Here is a 26,674-nt window from a genome sequence, read left to right as displayed (position 1 = left end):
CAGCAGTAACTGAAGGAGGAGGAGAACACTGGGATTAAACAACACAGGTTTTGTAAATGTGCTTACTGGCAGATTGAAGACACAGTAGAGCCCCCCAGAGGACCATCAGGTCCAGTCCTGTTTAATCAGTCCTGGCCAGCACATACCAATAGTTTGATGTACAATATGTTTGCTTTTTTAAACAGAACATTAATACTTGATGACACAAAGTCTGTTATACACTTGAGAATTTTGGCATGTTTTCAATTTTACCACCATCAGTGTTACATAAACGTACATAACTCAGAGCAGACACACTATGACTGAGATATACTTTTAAATATATTTTATAGTATAAGTATTTTTAGATATACTTATTTTTAGATCAATATATGGAGCAGATATTGGCTTCATATTATTAAGTCTAAAGCCATAGTAGACACCCCTACAGTACAGGCTGCAATGCTCAATACACCCCACAATAAACAAGTGTTAAATGGAAAAACAACATACTGACAACTTTACTATTCTTAGGGCCTTAAATTGTACAGTTTGTGCTGAAAAAAAAACAAAAGAAAAAACCCAAAAACCCCAAAAACCCAGAGGTTTATCCTCTGAGGAGCATGAATGTTATGTCATATTAATTTCATTAGATTTTTTATTGATTGTGTATAAGGGGAAATTATGGCCTGGAATTGCCACTAAAGATAATGTCAGAGGGGCACCAAAAACATTAGGATTCATCATCAGTTCATGGGGACCATCAATGGAATCAACCAATTTCATGGAAATTTGACGTACGTTTGATCTGAGGGTGGTGCAAGACTAAACCTCCAAAAATAGAAAGGGTGCATCCTCTTCTGTAAGTTGTGGTCACACTAGCACCAGTCTCTATCCACTCCGTCTCCCACTCACTTCAGTAAAAACCCATACAATTGACAAATTCAAGAATGTGTTTCCTGTTTTGGTGCGAGCTTTAACCAGCTCTAGCAGTTTGTTCTACTTTGAGCCAGTAGAAGCTGTGTTTGGAAATAGATTAAGTCAGACCAGACTGCAAACTGCAGCAACACTTTCATAGACTGTTTGCAGCCTTGATCATTCTGTTTAATATTAATTTATTACCCATGTCGCAACTGTGAGATCATGAACAATTTTTGGTGCTCAGTGCTGGGAAAAGTCGATGAATTAGCGATGGCTCACTGGCTTAGTGACTTTAGTACCACAGCAATCCCTAGCTTCATGTTACCATATATAAAAGTGATCACCCTGAGTTCCACGCAGAGATTTTTAAATTAGAGGAAAAGAGAGTACTAGTTTTAGATCGGTACTCTGCATCAGCAGACACCTTGAATTGAGATTGAAAAAGTTGGGTCGGAGCATCCCTATACTTAAGGCTAATGTGACTGTACCTCAAGGCTTCCACTTCCACCTTTGCTTCTAAGATAGAGCAGACCTTATTCTCACAACCAAACTTAAACTTTGGTTATTTTAAGTGTTTGAACATTCAATCAATGATGTCGTTTTTCTAGTGTGGACAGTATCAATCAAGTACAATATTCACTGTAGAATTCAAATCCCCATGTCAGATGAAACCTGTTCTACAATGTATTTACCTCCTTTAATCACTGATGCATAAGTATATACTTTATACATATTATACTTTTGTTCTGTAGACCTTTAACAGTAAAGACAAATAGTGAATATTAAGCTGGTCTCTATGGCTTTCTCCCCCACAACTCTGTGTGTCATCTCCCTCGTTTTGCCATCTCTCAGAACGTCTGGGCTTCGGCTCTGTGTGCCCCAGAGCAGGGCAACATTTCACTGGTGACAGGAGAATAACATTTGCTGCGTTGACGTGACAAATTAGTGGAGTGTGTGTTTTTATCTCCATTCCTTTAGCAAGCAAAGATCACTCATGTTCAATAACTGTAAGCCTGAAGCATGTTTAAGTTTGTTGCTTAAACATGCCTCTTCATGGATGAAAGAAGCCAACACGTGTACACCATTTCTAATATTGCAGGGTCTACATTTTGAGAGGCAGTTAAGAATGTGACATTTTTGAGAAAGCATGGTGTACAGACCTTTTAAGGCGCAAGGTGCTCAGAGTGTCTCAGTAATAGCATGTGTGGGGAGATAATTGACTCCACTAAGGGCATCTAAAAGCACTCTGAGATGAGAGCTGTATTTAAGGAAAGTTTTATTATCTGCTTTTAAATGCCAAGCCATACAACGTTTTTTGCCTATGGGGGAGAATGTTTCTTAAATGCCAGCATTAAGTGCAGAATATTACCTGATAGTTGCAACTGAGATTCAGATGCTCGCAGAGATAGCTTGTGGTCAACTCCTCTGCCTGACAGTCTGCTACAAAGAATGGTACAGGAAGTGATTGTCAAAGCTCCCTGCAGCCACTGCTCTTATCTGAGAGGAAGATGTGAAATCTGAAGGAAGTGAGTATCTTACAGTATGTGATGCTAATCAGAGTTTTGGTTAAATGTCTTGTTCGAATGCCAGCGTTTGTATTGTTCTAAAGATTCCAAAGGTTTGTTTAAAAGGAGTATAACATGAACATCATACCTTTCTATTAGTACTGGTATAGTTTCACACATTACGCTCTCAGTCATACCAAGTGTCATCCATCCACGTCTGGAAAGAAAAGTGTTAATAACTGTTCCAGATGGCCGCACTCAAAGGTGGGGCGATAAGCCTGCCGTCATGAAGAGAGGCGAGATAACAGCTCACTAGTTGTGGGTGATAAGGAAAAAATCCTCAGTCACGGTATGTGTTATTTTAGATCACAATATCATTATGTATCAAATCAATTCAGAAATTCTTAATGGACAAAAAGCCAGACATTGGTGTTTGTTTTTGGTTAATCCAGCAAATGAAATACCTGACAAATCAAAGTACTTCATCACATACTGTAGATGCAAAAATAATACAACAAGGCTAAGGGTCTACAGCCATGCTTGCGGCTCTGTGAGGCTGTGCGTAGGCACAGCTAAAGTCAGCATGCTGACATGCTCATGATGGCAATGCTAACATTCTGATACTAGGCAGGTATAATGTTTACCATGTTCGCTATCTTAGTTTGGTGTGTTAGCATGCTAACATTTGATAATTAGCCCCAAATACAACATACAGCTACAAATCCAATATGACCATAAGAAACATCAAAGGGATAGATACCATGGTATAGCAAAATCTCTCATGATTTATATCACCTCCTTTTAGTGCAGATAGTGCCATCATGTGATCATTTACATACCACCTAAATTTTGGGATTACGATCTAATGATCACTAGATGCTGGCCCCAGGAAAGCATGCTGAAAGCTGTTTGAAATGTCCCAACCTCTCACCCAAAATACAATAATTTTTTCCATGAGAAGTTAGGCTCTTATTTAAAATGTCTAGTCTTGGTGGTAATTTAAAAAATTTGTCTGCCATTAACAAGATGATCAACCTGACTTGCCATTTTATTTAACTTTGACATGACATGTACATGTTAGCTAGCCAATTAGCAGCAAGTGACATATCGGTCCTTCCAGCATCATTTTCAGTCAGCACAGAAGCTGTGGTCTTCTAGGAGCTGATAACTTAGTGTTTTCCACAACGATCAAACAGATTTAAGAGTTGTTATTTCTGTCATTAGACTTACAGCAACCTGTACAGCTGCATCCATCTTATCCAATCCAGTCTAGCTCAGTAGCTAGATTGGTTGATTGTTTCTCCAACCAGGTGAAACAGTCATCAATGAGCACACTAGGTCTATTTGAAATATTGGACAAATCAGAGATTTGGGCTGTGAGTCAGTGGTCTAGAACCAGGCTATTGACAACTGGCACATCGCAGATGTATCCCAGACACATTGTAGGAAATTGTTCTGTCGTATGTTGAGTTTTTGGCCTACCTTGGAGGAATTGGAGGTTAGCAAAACTTTGTGAATCTTGTTTGTGATCCTCAGGTCATTTGTATTTCGACTGTGTAACATACAAATGTACAACAAAGTTAATGTTCCTACTGTAGTTCATACAAACCCTAAGACACAAGTGCTTTTGTTACTGTCTGTGTTTCTCTTATTGTCTGGGATTCTGTCTGTGAGGTCCTGATTAATAACCAAATATCTTTTTGATTAGTATTTGTCCCTGTGATTTGCTTGTATTGTTGAGATGTAGTAATTACAGAGATGGTTTACAGTGGTGCAGGAAAATGCAGGAGCTGAGCGTTGGTGCCGTTGCAGACATGTTTCTGTTGTGCAAAGGGGCAATAAAAGGCTTTATTAGACAGGCTTGAGTTCATTATAGACGCTATGTTTCTCTCGGCCTGCTCGGCTTAGATAAACCTCACTCTGACCAAGGCCACATCCCTCCCGCTGTCGCCCCAGGCTCTCACTGAATTGATTTCAGTAATAAAGTGAGAGTCTTGCCGTAATATACGGATGGCTTTTAATTCAGGCTTGTTACCGTGCCAAGGGGCGCTCATTTAAGACTTTATTTACACCCTTGCAGCGCTGCCTGGCATGCTGGGGTCCACGGTGAATCAGACCAGAAGATTTGGATAAAAGGTTTGAAATGCCAAAAGCTCTTAAAGTTGCTCAGGCAGTGTTTAAAGTACTCAACTGTGAACTTGTGTGGGATGCACTACTTTAGCTGCACTCAGACTTGTTGTCATCAAAAGGACTGCAACTGTTGAAATTACTGTGCGTAAAAGTTAAATTTTCTTCACTTCCTCCACAGCCATAGCTCTACTCCTACTCAGCAAACAGTTTGTGTTTGAAGTCATTTTATGACCTCAGAGTATTCAGCTCTGTTTATGTATATATGACAGTTATGTGTCTAAGGATAGTGTATGCCTTTTTCACTACAGGGTGTTTATGAGGCAAGTATACCTTAAGTGTTTGTTGATGGTTTGTTGCAGCTAATGTTCGTTTTGATGAGATTACCGTTACAAGCTGTGCCATCAATCAGAAGCTTCATCGCTTGACCTGTGAAAGACTGTAATTAAGTTAGCCTAATTAACTTAATGAAGTGTCACACTTGGCTGACTTTACTATATTGAGTAAATTGAAAGAAAAATAGACATCATTACTCATGAGATGCTCTGGTATTTAGAGTGAGGCAGAGGGAATGCATTTTTTTGCCAACTCCTCATCCAGTGGGTGTCTGTCTTAGTGGAATATCTAACCTTTAGCCAGTTTTTATTTTCTAAATGAAGCAGTCTGATTGGTTTAATCAGTATCACTGGTGCATTTATGGAATGAAGATAAATCCCTGAGTGTGATTTGAATTTTTTGCTCTCTGCATTCTCTTATCTGTATTCAAGTTTAATCTTAATGCTGCAAGGACTGCGCGATCAATAAGCCCCACAGTCGAGGCTTTTACTCAAGTGTATGAGGTGCTTAAAGCATGATAACCTCATCAATGATGGTTGTCTTTTCGACGTGGCCAAAGTTTAACCACAGTTTAGTCTGATTTAAAGGCAAGCAGTGGCAGCTAAACAGGGGCAGCTAACTAAATTAGCCTGTAGGGAGCACGGGACACGGTCAAGGGTGGCCAGGCGGGACGCCGAAGACGAAGAGAAAATCAATGGCTAGGCGTCACCTCAATCACTTTAACTAGGCGCTACAGACGCCCATGCCCCTCTCAGGGGCCAATTTGTGGAGTAAACAGGAGTGTGTGATTGCTGTTGGGGTCCTCAGTGGCCCCAGCAGTCTATTTCTCTGGACCTGGCTCATTCTAATAACCTCTTAGCTGAGAGCGTACATGAGGCCACTTTTTCGGACCTCCTCAGTATTTCATGGTCATAAACAGTGTAGCAGACACTGAGCAGCAGCACTACCAGCCTTCGTTAAGATAACATTCCCACAAGTCTCTGGCTCCTGCTGTGTGGGCAGAAAGCATGCTATATTCTAATGGAATTCTGGACAGAGACAGTTTCATCTAATTAATATACATAATAAACTTTAGTTTAACATGTCTTTTTGTGAACCCACCACAGTTGAATATATTTATGGCCTTAACTTGTGTTAAGGACTTATGCTGTACATAATCACACATTGGCTTGTTTTGATTTACATTTATATAAAACGCAGTATAATTGCTGCCATGCGCAAACCTCTTAAGTCCAACTTTGTTTTCATGTTTGAACTTCAGCTGAAGTACTACATCGATGGGTTCAAAAAAACATCTTGTGTTGATAAAGCCTATCCGTAACCCACTGGAACGACGCAAGGTTCTGCGATAGATACATGTAAACATCTATGTACGTAACATGAGGACCAATGAGCGCAGGACTAGTACTAATAGACATGAGACTAGAAAGATATCGTTATATGTTGGTGCTTTCTTTTTTTAAATGCATTCATTTCAGTGAATCCAATTTCTTTGCCCTCACAAATGATCTTTGGCCAAGGACAGACAACCAAAAGTTTCATATATTCATATTGACCTGCCATTAACTTTCTCACAGAATTGTTGTTAATCATCTACAGCTGATGTAATCTGCCGCTGGCTGCATTTTAACTGTCAAAAGCGGCGGTCGGCAGCTAAATCTGCAAAAAAAAACATTATTTTTTATAAGTCTATAGTAGGAGTGGCAAAACTTTGGTGGTGTTTTTTGTGTTTTACCTACAGTGATATTGAGTAAGCATAATTGTGCCATGGTAACGCTGTGCATAAGCCAGGCCTTGTCATTGCATTTGTGTACTTGTACAGTGAAAGCTTTGGGGAAACCTGCATCACATATTCTGAGTAGAACTCATTATGCCATGTAAAACACATTCACCACTCAGACTCTTCCTCATTTTCACTTTACGAGACGTTTTTGGCATTTTCTCTGTCACATGTTGTGTGTTCCCAGCCTTGTTCAGAAATAAAGCAGATACACAACCAGTTTTCCTATTTTCCTATCAGAGCTATTTATGATTCTCTGCTTTATTCTAAATCCGACAAATTGGAAACAGAAGGAAAGCAGCTCTCCTTTTCCCGACTGTATATCCTCTTCCAGGAGGCATGCGTAGTTATCTGACGAGGCGATAAAAAGAAAAACCTGCTTGTGAATTTTACCTCTGATTAAATTAGGTGTTGCCTGGTAACTTCACCTCGGTATCAGTCATGCCTCACTAAAATGGGAATAAGTTTCTTGGAGAAAAAAAATTGGACATTAAAGAATGCCCCTTCTAATAAATGAAATGGGAATTGCAAATATGTGCAGTCATGAAATTTAATTGTGCTCTCTGGTGACTGGTTTGTGGGTGCTGAGGAGCAGAGGTGCAGGAGAAGCGCTGGGGGCAGAGGTGGTTAAATGTAGCGCGTAACGCACTGCCTGAACAGACTAATGAAGCCACTGTTTATGACCCGCTGCAAATGTGTCATCTCCTGAATGGCAACAAGATGCCAGTGCACACATAGAGGCACTTAAACACATGGAACCGCACTTACACACACACACACACACACACCAATACCAAATATGGCATTGTCTTTAGTACATATTATTAAGGTCTTAATGTTTTTTAGAGGAAAAAGGGGAGAATGCTCAACCAAAAATCGTGTCAAGTGCCGAGAAGAGGCCACATACCTACACAACGATCAGCAAACTGCAGCACAACAGTATACAACACTAAGTCAGCAATAATGATTTTATAATGCCAATAAAGAAATACAGAAATCAAAGCAATCAGAAAAATACAATGTAAATACAATGGCACAGTGTTGTCCCTGTAGTGGTATGCAGGCTTCACAGTTTGCTGCTGTGCCATTATAGCTGATAAAACTAGTCAGCAGACTTAATGAAATGAAATGAAATAATCTAGAGGAGCATTTACTGAAGAGAATGGGTGTGGGTGGCGAGATTTTTAGAGAAATTTACAATCATGAAAACTAATTGGCCTCAGTGTATTGGCTAAGTTATAGATGCAGTGGGAGCGATTGGTGGCTTTAAAACGCTACTGTATTACACTTAAATGTATTATTGTATATAACTGTATGTGTCATAATGAGCTTATGAACATCAGTGTGCAGTACTGATCATTTTGAAATATGAATAAGTTTGTACTGTATACATGACTGATATACTGTATAAATACAATTGATGTGTATGAGATTCAAAAATGATCAATCATCATGATAGTTGAACAGTATTACAGTTAGTAATAATAGTTATTAATAAGAAAAGTCATAGCACCCATCTGAAGAACATTTCTGTACATGAACATCTCAATACATATGCAGATTATGAAATGAAAGTATAATTGACAAAAATGTCATTATATATTTATATACAGGCCATCAAAAAGGGGCATTTTAAAATAAAGAATCGCTATAATTAAATAAAAATGAAGTCCAATCAAATAAGTAATATTAAAATAGTAAAAATAATAAAATAATACAATCAAATGAAAATAACATTTCATAATAATGAGTTTAGATATAATAAATGCTATGCAATACATTACTTTAGAATGTTTTGCTTAATTTAATAATAATTAGTATTTATTTGTATTATTTCATAATGTTTTAATTGTTTAATTTTTGACATTTTGTAATTTCATATTTCTGTTGTGGCCCATGTGGGAAAAACATGGAATGCCCAAAAAAATACCCTACAAAATGCCTTATTATTTTGACATGGAGTGGTCTCCATGACAACTGGGCACACTGAGGAAGACCATAAGATGTGGGTGACAGTCCTGAACTACTGTTTCCGAGGCCAAGAATGAACTTTTACACTCCTATTATTGTTAGTTGAGATGCAGCCGCTCGAGCATGTACCAGGAATAGCTGTGGGCTTATTTGCCAATGATCTTTTATGCGCATTTAGATTGATATATACGTCATGAAACAGATTTTAATAACCTAGGATTTAATTCAAATTGTGCAACATGACTGAGTTTCAATTGACATCTGAATAGACTATTTGAAACTTTAAAGGTTAAACTGGTATAACCCTAGTGTTTACTTGAGTTTTACATGAAAGCTTGATGGTTTTGCCTTCCCCTAATGTTTGTAGTGTTGCACAGAAATGTGCTGTTATCTGTGCAGCTGAACATTTATCTAACTGTGAGGGTAGTGAATCCATCAAAGGTGATAGGACACTACAAAGCAGAGCATCTTCTGCATACACACATTGTGCAGTGCAAGACACACTCATACATAAATACAATGAAAGCAGAAAACATGATAAGAAAATCAGTCACACTAATTAACTGCTAATTCTTTTGCGGACTGTATAGGCTTGATAAAGGAATGCAAATCTTATTAAAGTACACGCTGTGTTGTACATCATTTCTTTACAGTAAATTGAATCCAAGTTGATTGCATAGGGTGTGTGGTTGGCAGATCTCTTTCTGTGTGTGTGTGTGTGTGTGTGTGTGTGTGTGTGTGTGTGTGTTCGTGCCACCTAGGGCTCAGTCTGAGCTCTCCTCCTCTCTCTGCATCATATTACAGAGACGACACTCTGCTTCTGCCCTTTAAAACACCTCAACTCGAATGACAAATGTGGCATTTCATTATCATATATGTATATGTTAGTGCCAGAGGGCCTGCCAGCCAATGGAAAGCGAGCGGTGAAAACAAACCCGCCCTCTTCGCCTCTCCCTCATCTCCCCAGAGGGAACTGATGGAGATATCCCACAATGCCAGAGCCCATCAGCTCCTGCAGGCTCGTCGGATGGGGAGCTCCTGCCTCACCGCTCTCTACAAAGCAAACGTCTCTAGCACGGGCCGTACCTCCATACCTCAGCCTCGGCCGTCCACAGTGAGAGAACAGGAGGAGGCAGAACATTGCTGCCCCCCCTCTGTCCTCGTTCTCTGGATCAGTGGCTGTAGCTGCGCTTAAAATAAATGCACATACACATGCAGATAGAAATAAATAACACAAGTGCCATTTAATTCAAGTACTATAGTGTCAGATGGTTCGTCATTGCACATTGATTTAACAACATCTTTCACCATACACTCTCAACATTATCTTTGTTGAAAGTATCAACTGGCAGTATTAGGACATGAAAAAATCAGAAAATGGTGTATTAAATCTACAAATTAAAACAAACACTGTTCAGCTCTCCACTCTTGGATGCCCCCCCTCTCCCCAGCAAATATAATAATATATAATAATATACATATAAGCAGAAAATTATATCTAATATTTCTCTCCCCACAGAAATGTTGTCTCCAAAGTTTATACCTGACCTCATGTGCTTGTCTGTTGTCTGTTGTCTAACCAATATGTAAGGAATGTATGGAATATGAAATATTGACCAAAAGTCACTCCAAGACTTATCAAACAGGTTCAGCGTTCTATTGAGATGAAACTTGAATTTTTCACAGGCCAAATAAGACGCTGTTTATTTGAGCCACATGGAGATTTTCATTCCTCCATAGCAATATATTTGTTTACAGCAATCAAGGCCATTTGAGTAAATTGCGCTTTGTGTCTTATATCTAAGTAGTGTAATATTTGTAATTGATATAATATTCTTAGTTGTGTCTCTAATATACCCCAATACTAGTCCTGTTGTACATATACAGTACATAGGGGTTTTGTTGTCTTCCTCTTCCTTCTTGGAAGAGCATTATTGTTGCTGCAGTGAAAAGTATTATTGAGAGCCTAGCATTTTGGATCCAAATTATGAGGCTCATCAAGCTATTTATGAGTCTGGATGTTACATTTCAGTCATATCTGAAAGTACTTACTTGAGATCTGGTCAGTTAATTGAGACAAACACAGACTTTTGTTTACTTTGTATTGATGATTCCCAACAGGTCCAGTTCCAGTACAGCATGAAGGGGGGATTTGTGTATTTTTGATCTTTGGAAACTTTGGAAAGCCACCAGAAACAGGGGCAAAGTTAATAAAGGAGGGGAGCCATTCCATGCAGAAAAGTGAGAAATTTCATTTGCTCACTTTGTGCACAAATATAGACACTAAGGGTCATGCAGAACACAAAGGCTGGAACCAGCAGCTAGTCTGGTTGCAATGTGTTTCAAATTTGGTGTTACTCGAGCAGCATCAAGGGGTTTATACTAAGGAAAAAGGAGGAAGTGATGTCATAAAATGAAGATATAGTTGTGTCATTGCATTGCTGTAAATGCAAAAAATAAAAACAATTTTGTATTGCATACACTACTTTTAAACTTTAAAAAGCCTTATATAGCCTATAAATAGCCTCAGCTAATACAGACAATGGGCAGTTTTTAAAGCTGTACTAATCAATATTTTTATGTTAACAATGAATCAAATGACTATGTGTAATGTGAAAGCACTACAGAGCATTTTAGCATCTTTTTAGCTCTTTGGTTTTTCCAGCATGCAAAGTTACTGTAAGGTTCAGTCTCACCACTCTCATCACTTTGTTTCCAGTCACAGCAGGCTGCTGTTTTTAGCAAAAAATCTCTAACAAACCCACTGTGCACTACCTGCCCAGCACAAAACAGCAGACAGACAAAGTCAGCAACTAGCAGGTGAACATTGTGGAGCATTTAGCAGCTGAAGAGCCAGATATTTTAAAAGCAGAGTGAATACTGGACCTTCATCAAGTGGACACAAACACTACTCTAAATTAATACTAATGATGTTTTGTGTCTGTTGGATGTGTAAATAGATTGTTTGCTAACACCTTTGTCACATCAAATTTATAAAGCGAGATAATGTCACAATATGTTGTGTTGAGGGCGAGGGCGACTGTGGCTTAGTGGTAGAGTGTGTGAGTGTGAATGTGTGTGAATGGGGTGAATGTGATATGTAGTTGAAGCGCTTTGAGTAGCCAGAAAAGACTAGAAAGGCGCTATACCATGTTTACAGCTTGTTCTGATGCCCCCAAATGGCCAAGAAGTCAATGAATGCAGCTTTAAATAATGCTCCCAAAGGTTTAGATAATCTTTTAATTGCAGCACAGATATTTGAGTACAGCTCAATAATGCTATGACACATGAAAGAGCTGGTTTACAGAATTAGAATGACTGACTGCTCTACATGTCTGATTCAGTAAGTGCTCTCTAACAGGAATTACACCCCTCCCCAAACTCGTCAGATACTCCCCAGGTAATATGTGCATTACAAATATGATTAACAGCTCGTCTTCTCCATCTCTCTGGCACTTTAAATTGCACGCTGCACAGGCAATTTCTGTAGACTCACTCCATAAGCCTGACTTTAAGGGCAGACAAATGAGGAGTGGGCCCTAACGGAAGGCAATCTTCAGCTGTAGTATCACTTCCAGCACGGCATTTCACTGAAATTCAAAGAAACATGAAAATAGATGAAGATAGTGCAGTCTCTCCCCGCTGCTGCTCTCCTACCCAGACTGGAGAAGGAGGCTCTGCAGGCAGACAGACAGCAGGATAATACCAGCAACAGTGAAGCTGTGGAGCTGACACCCGTCTGCTTTCCCTCAGGCAGAGACAGGAGTGATAGGTGGCTGAAGGGTTGGAGTGGGGAGGATAAAGAGCACATGAGAAACCCTGCAAAGGCCCTGAGAGGCCAGGAGACTGGTGTCAGCCCCTCTCCCCAGGGACACACACTAACTCAGTGGAAGAGGAGGCATGGGAGGCACATCTCTGGCTTTATTAGATAGTTAGCATGCGCTGGCCCCTCCTCCCCTCTTGTTTCCCATTTAAGAGCTGACTGGCCCTTCGATAACGGATGGCGCCACAGGTAATTGGAAAATTGGCAGGCTTGTCAGGGAGATTTGGTGGATGGCAAGAATGTATACGATGGCGGAGTTCATGAGGTGTCACCCCAGAGCTAGATTTATATCAGCCCTATGGACCGGCACCAGAAAGTATTCAGAGTTCAGGAAAAAGTATCACATTTTTTTCCAGGAGAGACTGCATATCAAGACGCACCGACAAGGTTCCTGTTAGTAAAGAGATGATATATGGGCCGTCCTTTGCATTAACCCTAACCTTAATTTACTGTTTCTACACATGCCTTAACAACTACTGCAAATAACTCCACACATCCTCCACCCTGATTTATTTACACTAAGGAAATACATGAGTTCAGCTCATCTTCATCCTAGGTTATTGGACACGTTAAATTTCAATCTGCATTATCAAACGGTGGTTTACATGATAGGCTCCCACATGTATTTTTAGTAGAGACTTCAGAATGAGATATCGCCAGGAATCTTCATTTCATGAGTAAAGACTGAAGGTGAATTTCTAAAGAATGTCACCCACAGTTTGCTCATCACAGATCATTAGCGCAGGAAGGGGGGGCTATAAGGGCTATGGCCCCTGTGCTGGCCAGAATGAAACACCATCATTTTACTTTTTTTAAAAAGTCTCTGATAAAAAATCATTGTAGGTAAGGGGGGGGGGGGGCTATAAAACCATATGTTATCCCCAGATAAACATGTGGTTTTCTACCTCAGAATCTTCACGTGACTATGTGCCTTCACCTCAGCTAAATGTTTAGAGGAGCTGCTAAACATAACTGGCCATAGGAAATTAATAGCGCACAAAATAAAACAAATATTTCTTCACTTTAAATAGTCCAAAACCAACAAAAAATTCGTATATATGGGAAAAAAGGGACACAGCATCCAGTAGTGAGAGGGAGGCTTATCTGTACATCCCCAGGTGCATTTATGCAGAATTTATACTCATTTTTACGCTGCCTGACAGCTTTTATCATGTAAATCCAGTGTTGTATTATGTTGTTGAAACAGAATCTCTGTGTCTTCTTGTGCGCACAAAGTAGCCCCTAACCCCTAACTATTGTGGCACCCCGTTGCCACAGGTCACAAGTCCAACACTGATAAGGTATAGATGGCCAGGAGGCAGCGTTATAATAAAAAACAACTCTTTATTACGCAAAAAATATATAATTCGGGTTGATAAAATAGCGTTCAGCACAAGGAGACAGGTTGGTTGACATTCAACAGCACATTAAAAAGGTACACCCACCATCCGACCATATCCGTTTAAGGTGGCAAACACATACAGTGGTGTGAAAAAGTGTTTGCCCCCTTCCTGATTTTTTTTTTTTTTTTTTGCATATTTGTCACACTTAAATGTTTCAACTAATTTAAATATTAGTCAAAGATAACACAAGTAAACACAAAATGCAGTTTTTAAATGAAGGTTGTTATTATTAAGGGAAAACAAAATCCAAACCTACCTGGCCCTGTGTGAAAAAGTAATTGCCCCCCCTGTTAAAACATAACTGTGGTTTATCACACCTGAGTTCAATTTCTCTAGCCACACCCAGGCCTCATTACTGCCACACCTGTTCTCAATCAAGAAATCACTTAAATAGGACCTGCCTGACAAAGTGAAGTAGACCAAAAGATCCTCAAAAGCTAGACATCATGCCAAGATCCAAAGAAATTCAGGTACAAATGAGAAAGAAAGTAATTGCAATCTATCAGACTGGAAAAAGTTATAAAGCCATTTCTAAAGCTTTGGGATTCCAGCAAACCACAGTGATTATCCACAAATGGCGAAAACATGCAACAGTGGTGAACCTTCCCAGGAGTGGCCAGCTGACCAAAATTACCCCAAGAGCGCAGCAACGACTCATCCAAGAGGTCACAAAAGACCCCACAACAACATCCAAAGAACTGCAGACCTCACTTGCCTCAGTTTAGGTCAGTGTTCATGACTCCACCATAAGAAAGAGACTGGGCAAAAATGGCCTGCATGGCAGAGTCCCAAGGCAAAAACCACTGCTGAGCAAAAATAAGCTCATCTCATTTTTGCCAGAAAACATCTTGATGATCCCCAAGACTTTTGGGAAAATACTGACGAGACAAAAGTTTTGAGAACTTTTGGAAGGTGTGTGTCCCATTACATCTGGCGTAAAAGTAACACTGCATTTCAGAAAAAGAACATCATACCAACAGTAAAATATGGTGGTGGTGGTAGTGTGATGGTCTGGGGCTGTTTTGCTGCTTCAGGACCTGGAAGACTTGCTGTGATAAATGGAACCATGAATTCTGCTGTCTACCAAAAACTCCTGAAGGAGAATGTCCGGCCATCTGTTCGTGACCTCAAGCTGAAGCGAACTTGGGTTCTGCAGCAGGACAATGATCCAAAACACACCAGCAAGTCCACCTCTGAATGGCTGAAGAAGAACAAAATGAAGTCTTGGTGGATGGAGTGGCCTTATTGAAAAATTTGTTCCTCCCCCAAGAAGATTTTATGTTATTTGACTAAAAACTATCCATTTTACATAATTTTAGACTGTTATCATTACAATATTAATTTAAAAAACACACTGGTTGTAGTTTTTCACATTACACCCAGACATTAGTAGGAAAAAAAGTGAAACAAATGTGCTCACTGATGAAGTAAGCGTGATGTCCTGAAGTAATCCTTCACATTTTTGTGAGTGATCACACTGTGTGCCATAAAAATAATAATCACAAAATAACATTTGTAAAAAAAAAAAAAGGCTTTTAGTGAAGGGATTTGAACTGCGATTTGCTCATCCTCCTAAAGTCAGGGTGAAGCCACTAACCAGCTGTAAGGATGGGTATCGTTAGAGTTTATCTTAGCCATACTCTTATCAGCCCGGTTATTTATCAATACCGGTTCTTTTTCATTACTAAAGAATAAATTCAGAACAAGATTAGAATTGATTTATATTTTAAATATAACAATATTGTTTCTAGAGCAGCAACTGTAAAGTTTACAACAGCAAAGTCACTATATAAACTTAATATACATCAAAATATGAAGAACACAGACAGTATCAGTCCTTCCTCCTGTCCTCTGTCCTCCTCCCTCTGCTGCTGAGATCACGCTGGTAGAGAGAGGATGGGTTGGTTTGTCTCAGCCAGCAGTAAGTTTACAAGAATTTGCCATATTTTAAGATTCGTGGCAAACTAAGATAAACAGTTAGGCTACATAGAGAGCTTTGTTCTAGCTTGTTTGTATCAATTCGCTATTAGCTTAACAAGCGCGCTGTGGTTGTAACATCAACTGCGGACAAAGCAGGTGGAAATGTCGCTTTTCTACTTTTTCCTGGAGTTGTCGTAAACTCGACCTTCCCTTCACCTGGTGTCTCCACCGCGGCCTCTCTGCTCTGCCGCCCGCTGTGTTAGTGTGTGAGAGTGTACAGCGGGGGAGAGGGGCTGACTGACTGGAGAGAGAGATGCTTTGCTGAAGCAACGGCACAAAACACAACGTTAAAGATTTTTTATATTATTATGAGAAGTGTAAAAATGTTTTTGGTTCAATATGAAACTGTGGCGGTAAATAATGGGAAACACTGTCCAGGCGGAAATGTCTCCACAGCTATTGGATGGATTGACAGAAATGTATTACAGACATTCATGGTTCGCAGAGGATGAATCCTACTGACTTTGATCCTCTGACCTTTCCTCTAGCGCCAACATGAGGCGTATTGAGTGAAATGTAACAACTATTGGCTGGATTGCCAAAGAATTTGGTAGACATCCGACATGTTCCCCTCACGATGAACTGTAATAACTTTTCATAAGTACTTTGAATCCAGTGGCGTCCTGAGGTCAAAATTTTAGTTTGTCACATACTTTTTTGACCTGTAAAACTAAAGATATTCTCATCAGCCTCAGCTACATTTTGTGTTTAGTGCAAATGTTAGCATGCTAACATTCTAAAACTAAGATGACGAATAAGGTAAACATTATACCTGTTAAACATCACCATGTTAGCTTTGTCATTGTGAGCATGTTCACATTTAGCTCAAAGCACTACTGTGCAGCCTCACAGAGCAGCTAGCATGGCTTTGGACTCTTAGTCTTGTTAAGCTTGCTCAACAGCTCCAAGTGAAATGGAGCTATTATTATATATTTGCAAAGAAGATCATTTTCCAGATATAATTACAACCTAAAGAATCTTTAGACCAAATGTTTGGGAAATTGTAGTTTTTGAAGATGAGAAAGTCTTTTAAAAAAAAATTGGCATGCTATAAGCAGCTATTGGCTTTATGTACATTAGAGTCTAATGTTAAATGAGTCTGCCAGTAAAATTCCCCATCACAATCTGTTGTTAAAAGATGTATTATGAAGCTCGTCTTTTCAAATACTTGTTTTTTAATTAGCAAGCACACAGTTGGGACATGCTGCAGTATTAAAAACCGCCTCCCTGCGGATTGGCCTTGAGGGGCAACAATCACATACAGCATGGATTTGTTTTTTGGAAGTAGTTTTGAAGTACCAACATTTTTGCAGGCATGGACCAGATTGTGCCAGGATGAGTCTATCAGGAAAAGTTTACAATGTTCATGAAACAATATCTGTACATTGATGTGAGTTCACAAAGAATCCATATGGGAGTGAAACCATGCTTGATTGACAGAGAATTAGAACGTGACTAATGTGTGCTCTCAGCTAGCTGGAGGAATGTGGATTTATGAGGTGTTGTGGGCTGCAGATCCTAACCTGGTGATCACACATTCTGGTGTGTAGATGTGTTCATTAACCTCTGGAGGGGGGATAATTGTATCTGTCAGAGTTGTTTAATCACCGCTGCAGCTCTCACCACTGTCACTTTCACTTTATCTGCTTTACTAAATCAGCTGGCTCCTTGGTTGGACCACCATGACTCCTGGAACATTTAGGGCATTGGCTCACTGGCAAAGCGTACCAATGTTCTTAATCATCTCACTCGAATGAAACCTAGCTTCTGCCTTCTGCATGAAACATGTCACTGCATCAGAACATCTAAAACTCAGTACGAAATGGACAAACCATATATTTTCTCCATCATAATTAAAAAAAGAGGTCTTGCTATTCTAATAAATAAAAATGTTCCGTACCAAAACAAAAATACATTTTGTAGACCATTGTGAACATTTATGGGCCCAATGATAGCAACCCTGATTTCTTTCACACAGTCTTCTCGCACATCATGGAATTCTCTGACTCAGTAATGATAACAGGAGGAGACTTCAACACAGTCCTCAACCCAGACCTAGACACATTAAACACTTAAAATAACTACAGGTCATGGCACTCACGTGACACAATAAAACACTATATGAAGGATTTGGATCTTGGCGATTGTTGGCGATCAAAGAATCCATCAAACAGAGAATACTCCTACTACTCATCCTCCCATAAAAGCTATTCCAGAAAAGATTATTTCCTAGTCAGTAACTCTGTTATATCGCAAACCAGCAACCCCGAAATTCATCCAGTTATTATCTCAGACCATGGACCAATCAGCTTCGACCTAGTGCATGAAACAGACCCAACCCCTCTGTGTTGGTGGCGGTTCAACACCTCACTCCTAACACACACACAAGATTTTAGCAATTTTCTCTATAGAGACTGGACATCCTTCATGGAATTGAACGACTCTCCAGAAACATCACCATCTGTATTTTGGGAGACAGCAAAAGTAGTTCTCAATATAATCTCATATTCTAGTCACAAGAAAAACAAAGAACAAGAAATATAACAAGAACTTGAACTCAAACTTAAACATATGAACTCCAAACTTTCCGACTCCTCACTGAACATACCCAACATGAACTACAGAAAAAAATTCTGTTGAATACAGAAAAGTTTCAGCTTGAAACAGTTATACGTCAAAAAACCGAATATCTCATGCAAAGAGCGAGACAGAATTTACTTTTTAACATGACAAAACATAAATTACTCGCCAACCAGCTTAAAAGAAACAAAGAAAAAACACTGATAACAGCTACCAAAGATCCACATGGAAACCTAAATCATAACCCAAACAACATAAACCACATCTTCCATGATTACTAGGAACTCTACCACTCTGACAATAAATGCCGTGCCTCAAGCATCCATACATTTCTTGACAACATCGAACTTCCTAAACTATCCATAGAACAGGCCAACACATTAGGCCAACCCATAACTCCAGAAGAACTCAAGAAAGCTCTTTTCTCCATGCCTAACAATAAATCACCCAGTGTTCTACAAACAGTTTTGTCTCCTCTGTTTTTCTGAAGGGTTAATTAAATCAAATCATCAGGAAATATACCGCCACACATGAATACCGCTCTCATTTCAGTCCTGCTCAAACCCAACAAAGACCCAACACTCACCTCCAGCTACAGACAGATATGCCTAATCAACTGCAATATCAAAATAATAAGTAAAGCACTAACCAACAGATTGGTATCAGTCATATCCTATATAATCCACCTGGTCCAAACAGGTTTTATAAAGGGCAGATATTCATCCTCCAATATGCGTTATGTATTCAGTTTAATCAACACATCCCAAAGAAACCACTTAAACACCATTATCACATCACTGGATGCAAAAAAGCTTTTGATAAAGTGAATTGATCATACCTCTTCCTCACTCTTGAGAGATTTGGTTTTGGAGAGTCGTTCATTCGGTGGATCAAAACACTGTATAATTCACTTTCTGCATCTGTTATTACCAATAATTACACCTCAAAAATGTCATACTATTCTATAAACTTGTCTAAATCAACAATTCTGTTAGTCTGTGGGGAAGACTGGAAGGCTGCAATGAAACTACCTTTCACAATAACAACAGGTAATATCAGAGATCTTGGTATCAATGTCTCCACCAAGCTGTCATAGCTATTTCTCCTAAACTTCACTCCATTACTCAAAGACATTCAGGAAGACCTTATCAGCTGGAATAACTTACCCGTTTCTTTAATAGGAAGAATAACAGCTGTAAAAATCTTTTTTCAATGATCCCAGTCCAACCTACGTCTGGTTGGACACCCTAGACTCTATCATTAATAAATTCTACTGGAAACATAAAAAAAACAAAAATCAGAATATCAACATTGCAGAAACCAAAAAACATTGGACCAAATTTCAGATTCTACCACCTCGCAAACCATCTTCAGTGCATAACAAAATGGCTTCAAACAAACAATCACAACACCCATGCATGGATATCAAATTATATGAGTGCCAGGAATTATCAATATCAGATTTACCATTTCTATCACAGTCAGTTAAAAAACATAATTAAATAAATCCACTCCAATATGGCATAATCCAGACTTTCAAATTAAAAGTAAACCAATAATATTTAGCAAATGGAAAAAACTAGGCATTACACACATACAACATTTATTTGAATACCACACGAAGTGCTCAAACAGAGGTATGATATCAGTGGTAACAGCGAACTAATATAAATAGTACGGTCTAGACCTGCTCCGTAGGAAAAGTGCAATGAGATAACTTCTGTTATGAATTGGTGCTATATAAATGACATTGAATTGAAATACTGTCTTAAGGGTAAACCTATCAAATAACACTCTTAACCACCTCCAATGATCCATCAACTCAAACAACTAACCTTTCACAAAAAAAACCCTCCCAAAAATCTACAAGATTCTAATAAAAACTGATGACAACCTTACCATTCCAACCCCAAACTGGGTAAAAGACCTAGCTGTTACCACCAATATCAACTACTGGAAACAAATCTGCAATAACACTTTTTCAATGTCCTCAAACATTAAAATACAACTCATTCAGTATAAAAACCAGCACAGAGGACACTGTACTGAGCAGAAAAGGTTCAAAATGGGATTCACAGACAACAACATTTGCATACACTGCACACTAAGCACCACGGACGACTACTAGTATGCCACCTGGCTCTGCCCACCCATTCAAACGTTCTGGACAACTGTCACTCAGAAATTATCCTCCATTCTGGTTTGGAACATTCCAATCTCCCCATCCGTATGTCTTTTAGGAGAATTCTCCTCAGTTGAACTGCCACTCAGCAACCACGTTCACATAGTTTCATAACATTTCAACAGCTTAGTTGAGATTCAACAATTCAACAGTTTCACAAATAAAACCGTTTTCTAGGTTTGGTTAGGCACAAATAAAAATCTTGGTTAGGGTATGTTCATGAATTCTTACATATACTCTGTTGATAATCTCTTAAACATCTACAAACAAAGCAACAGTTGAAATGTTACAAATACTCTAAACTGTCTGTAGGAGGATTATGCAAATAGAGTGTTACCTTAATACTACTACAAACTTATTATTTTATTACTATTTCATTTTTTAAAATTTATTTATCTATCTTCTCATATGTCATTCATTTCTTCACCCCCTCCGTGACCTACGTTTCCCCAGAGGGGGGAGACACCTCTGACCGGGCTCTAGGGGCTGAGGGGAGTTTGGGGGGAGTGGGCGGATATGGGACAGCATGGTGAAAGAGGGTCTGATCGCTGTTAAGTCCTCTGCCAAATCAAAAGTTGCTCCTAAGACCCAATTGGAAAGGCCCCCTCCTGTAGGGGTGGGGGCTGTTCTAGAGGTGACCTGACCTGCAACGGGCCTGCAACCCCCTGCGGGTCTGGGGGCAGCCTAAAGCAGGAGAGCATAAAGAAAGCAAGGACAAAGAAAACAAATCAAAATAGAGGAGATCAGACCGGGTAGTGAAACAGAAGCAAGCTAGGAGAGTCTTCAGTTCTCTGCTGGCTAGCTAGCCAGTCTAGATAGCCACAATAAATTCTATGGAAAATGAACTGCTTTACATTTATACAACTTGGTCCATTTAAGCTGTGCATTCTGAAACATAAACCCTAGGAGCAACCGTACATCACTTTTTCTTTCTGCCTTCTCTCCTTTTCTCTTTTATTTGGGCGAGAGTTTCACATTTATGCTAAGCTAATGCTTAGCTTGAACCCAAATCCAAGCTTCAAATGTCAGCACAACCCTATCGCCAGACAAGAATGTTGAAATTGGACAATTCATCAAAACCCTTGAATTTGTTCAATGATAGTTTTTAATGTTATGTGCCAGTGTTTTTAGAATTCTCACTTTCTACAATATCTGCACATGACAATTAAAGTATTGTTGAGGTTAGGGAAAGACTGTGGTTACGGTTAATAAAAAGGCGAACTTTAATTGCAGGTTTGTGATGGATCAAGAAACTCCAGTCTCCTTTATGAAAGTCACTTGTGCTACATGCCCATCCACTCCCTGACCTCCTTAACGTCTGGCTCACTACATAAAGGATACACTACTTCTTACATTGGCACTGAAAGTTAGCCCTGGATGTAAACTTTGAGGTGTGGAATTGTCCAATATGGATGTGTATATCTACAGTCTGTAATACAGACATGATTCAGGCAGCAGGATACGTTGAAAAGACAGCTACAATTATTACTCCTTGGTTGTACAGCAATGAAGGCTCAGTTTGTTTGTTTTTTCTGTTTATTGCTAATGATGACATGTTTAAAGGTGCCTTCTATTATGTGACGGTATGATGTGTCATGTGTTTGCAGGAGGAAGAGGAGGAGCAGCTGGAGGAAGAGGACTCTGTTACAGAGGAAACAGTAGAGCAGGAGATTCCAAACTGAACCTGACCGAGAGGACGCAAACACACCACTGCTCTGTGGCTTCGCCGCCAGTCTTAGCATTTCTGTTCAGACTATAGCACACTATAACTTTCTACTAGCCTCCCAAAGTTTCTAGACAGCCAGCAGTTAGCTTCCACTCCAGATAGTTTAGCAAGCAGAGGTGTATTTTAGAAAACACAATTTAAATGGTGATATCTTTAGATTCAAGGGTAGAGTTTATACTTTTTATGAACAGGGCTGGACAGACGGATTTCAGACATCTTCATGAAGCAGCACATCAAATCATCCAGCCACGGGGCACACACACCATTGTGCTTCTTCTGCAGCAGATACATGTGTCTGACTGTTAACGCCCAGCCACCTGATGTATTTATGGCACTTTCCACGCAATCTATTTTCATACACTAATGTTCATCAGATAGTGTGTCCACAAAGAGTATCCTCAGTGTCCTGTTTACACGATGAAGCTAGCAGAGTGGGGGTCCACAGAACACTTCCTCTTCCCTGCCGAGCATGCTCAACCGGTCTGATGTGAGCAGTGAAGTGCTGTCCACCGTCTTCGAACGCATTTCACTTGACATTTGACTGGAGGATTTTATTTTTATATTTCATGCATATCTTCTTACTCCCCCCATTTTATATATCCACTTATTTTCTCACTTACTTATTTACACTTGTGTGAAGTATTGAGTTTTGTTTTTGTGTTGAAAAAAAAACTTTTTTAATCTTTGAGTTACAGTATCTTTAAGTGCTGCATACCAATCTATTTTGTCATTGGATTTGTAATAAAAATCTTCCATGTTTAGGAAATGTGTCTAATCAGAGATTGTATTTACATACTTTGTAACGTAGAATTAGTTTTGGGTTCTCTTTCTTATTCTTTTTCTTAGCCAGATGGTTCTATGACCTGCTAGTAGTCTGTGGTCCAGACGGGGTCTCTAAGCTCCCTGGGAATCATCACTCATTGTTGGGAAAGTTTAGCAACTGAAAACTGATTGAAGCCACAGAGGCAGCAAGTTCAAGTTCATACTCTAATTATCAATTATCTACCACATGTAATATCATATTAAATATGGCTGATTTTACCCCAAATTAGAAGTAATGTAAAGTTGATTTGAAGTTATGCTTACATTTAGTTTATATGACTGTTATCAGAGAGCTAACATAACATTAGATTTGACCAGAGACTACTGTCAGGCCAAAGCACCGTCAGACTCTCACAGTAAATCTGGAATTATCCCTTAAAGTGCCAATAAATCTGAAATGCAAAAAATGTTTGCTTCTCTATTACTGCTACTCAGTGCACATTAAATGCTTTGAATCTGTCGATCAGGGTCGTTCTTGGCCTATGTGGTGTCTGACTGACTGTAGAGACACAACAATAGCAATTAATAATTGTTATATGAAGCCAGTAAGTTTAATTTATATTTTATATAAAGCCAGAATAACACCATAGGCTGCAGGATTGGACTCAGATTACCTCCATGCTTGTCAGTGTCAATCCTGTCCAGAGCACATATGTCTTGGATTTTTCAGTGAACTCAATGGTCCTCCTGTTTAGGAGGATTTCACTTAAGTCCAGTCCACAGAGACACCTTGCATTTTAAAAGTGTACAAGTGTTTGCATTATGGGAAATATAGTATCCAGAGACTTTGGAGCTTGTCCCATGCTAAGGATTAAAAGTAAGGATATGTTAGCCTCTGCTGCCTTAATTTTGATAATTTTTTAAAATCTGTCGTCCCCCAATTTCATGGAAATTTCTTCTTTTTAAAATAGTAATGTATTCTGGGTAAATTAAGACTTTTTGAACTAAAAACTGTTTCAGCCACTTAACTTCTTTAACCTCAAGCACAACATATGTGCCTTCTCAAATAATTCAGGAACTACAATGACATTTGTAACATGTAACCAGAAAACAGTGTCTGAAAAAAGCCACCGTATGCTGAATAGTATTAATCCTCAACTCAACAGGAGTGTCACAGATGTCCATAAAAGGTATAAAAACATGATACAGGATGCAAAAGAAGACATACTGAAAAAACAAAAGATTTAGAGACTATGCTATGCTGTAGTTTGTTGCTATGTAAACAGCTCTGTAAAAAATGCTATAAAGTCAGACTACTGGATAATGTCTGATCAGATTATTCAGTCTGTGAGTGTTTCGCAGGGCCGAAGGGTTTCCCTCTTAATGCTGAGGATTAAACACTTGCAACCTTCCATTCACACAGACCACGCAGTACTGTACAGGTCCATGCTGAGCAGGGAGGAGGAAAATATGTGTGTGAGGGGGGTCCTGCATATCTTTACTCCCCCTCACACTGTCCTCCCCTCCAGTGTGTTTCTCAGATCTTCATATTCCATCAGCAGTCAGACACACTTGCATTCTGACATTAAGGCATCGAGGGGTGTAATTCCAATTTGTTTCAAAGGGACTATTAATTTGCCCATTTCAAGGCCAGGCAGGAGGGAAGCCCTGTAAGACTGCTGAACCGTGAAAGACATTATCTGAAGGCCTCAGATTTTGGTGAAGAGACATGTAGAATTGATGACGGGAGGCGTTGGTGCCTGCAGACGTTTGAGCCGGGCTCCCTGCGGTTGAGCTCCCAGCATGCCATCTGAGAGCGATGTCATTAGGCGTATGATAACAGCAATGGGCACATTAATGACAGAGTGGCCCGCTCTGCCACCCAGTGCCCCGCCAATCTCCCATTTACACACGCAGCATACTAAACAGCTCCTGATGAAGAGAATAATACGCAGAGCAGGAGTGGTGCTTAAAAGCCAGCTCTCAGCAACAGAGGAAACAGTGCTAGCGTTGTTGTCTCTTCACATCCACGTTACAACCTCACCATCACAGGACACACACTTCTCATGATGCTAATGCTGCCAGTGTAGTGCAAACACATCTGTCTGTTAAAATCACAGCAGTTTTACATATTCTGTACCTAAGCTGCACATTGAAATATTTAACACATTGAAATTGTGACTTGGGTTGTGTATAATACTAACACACTTGTTCCATTTTTATTTAATCTCCATTGTGCAGTATCACTATCATCTTTGAATTTACTGTTGCATCACTGACTGTATCCTATAGGATACCCACTGGACTTTTCAATTCCATTTATTTATATAGCGCTAATTCATAACAGAAGTTATCTCATTGCACTTTTCCTATAGAGCAGGTCTAGACCGTACTCTTTATAATATTATTTACAGAGACCCAACAAATCCCACAATGAGCAAGCACTTGGAGACAGTGGCAAGAAAAAACTTCCTTTTAACAGGCAGAAACCTCGAGCAGAACTGGACTCAATGGTGGGCGGCCATCCGCTGCTGTCGTGTTAGGGAGAGAGAGAGAGAGAGAGAGAGAGAGAGAGAGAAAGAGAGAGAGACAAAACCTAGAATTTTAAAATAGTAATAATGTAATGGTAGTGGTAATATTAATATTAATAAAGTAATACTAATAGGAATGATAGTCATAGGAATAATAATGACGATAATAGTAACAAAGCCAATAACAACAACTGTAGTAGCAGTTAACAATTGTAGTAGCAGTTGTCGAGCAGGAACATGGGGCAGCAGGTGGCCCACAACCACAGATCTCGGCAGCTCTGGAGGCAGAAATACCTGCTGAAAGTGCCAGAAGGAGAGAGGAGAGAAACGAGAAAGCACAAAACTACAGGAGAGAGAAGATGTTGAGTTAATAACATGCAGTAATGGGATCAAAATGCATACAGAGGGAGAGGAGGAGAGAGGAGCTTAGTGCATCATGGGAAGTCTCACGACAGTCTAGGCCTATAGCAGCATAACTAAGGGATGGTTCAGGGCTCACCTGAGCCAGCCCTAACTATAAGCTTTATCAAAGAGGAAAGTCCTAAGCCTACTCTTAAATGTGGAGATGTTGTCTGCCTCCCGAACCAAACTGGGACCTGATTCCACAGGAGAGGAGCTTGATAACTGAAGGCTCTGGCTCCCATTCTACTTTTGGAGACTCTAGGAACCACAAGTAACCTTGCAGTCTGGGAGCGCAGTGTTCTAGTGGGGTAATAAGGTACTATGAGCTCTTTAAGATACGATGGTGCCTGACCATTAAGAGCTTTTGTAGGTGAGGAAAAGGCCGCAGCATTCTGGATCAACTGATGAGTCTCAAGGGACTTATTCGGGCCTGATAATAAAGAATTGCAATAGTCCAACCTAGAAGTAACAAATACATGCACTAGTTTTTCTGCATCATTTTGAGACAGGATGTGCCTGATTTTTGCAATGTTGTGTTGATGAAAGAAGGCAGTCCTTGAAGTTTGTTTCATGTGGGAGTTAAAGGATAAATACTGATCAAAGATAACTCCGAGGTTCCTTACGGTGCTGCTGGAGGCCAGGGCAATGCCATCTAGAGAAACTAAA

The 26,674-nt window shown here is 39.6% G+C and overlaps 1 protein-coding gene across 1 annotated transcript in view; it reads left to right on the top strand.

Annotated features, from left to right (window-relative positions):
* phf14 (PHD finger protein 14) overlaps positions 1–23,596 on the top strand; it is a 112,860-nt gene extending 89,264 nt beyond the window's left edge. The window contains exon 18 of the mRNA XM_044171054.1: positions 22,195–23,596. Within this exon, the coding sequence (XP_044026989.1) occupies positions 22,195–22,269 (75 nt within the window). The 3' untranslated portion in view covers positions 22,270–23,596. The remainder of the gene's footprint in view (positions 1–22,194) is intronic.
* Positions 23,597–26,674: the final 3,078 nt, after the last annotated feature.

The sequence above is a fragment of the Siniperca chuatsi genome, linkage group LG17, assembly GCF_020085105.1.
Source record: "Siniperca chuatsi isolate FFG_IHB_CAS linkage group LG17, ASM2008510v1, whole genome shotgun sequence".
Lineage (NCBI taxonomy): Eukaryota > Metazoa > Chordata > Actinopteri > Centrarchiformes > Sinipercidae > Siniperca > Siniperca chuatsi.
Note: the sequence above shows the minus strand (reverse complement) of the source record. Positions and strands in the feature narration are given on the sequence as shown.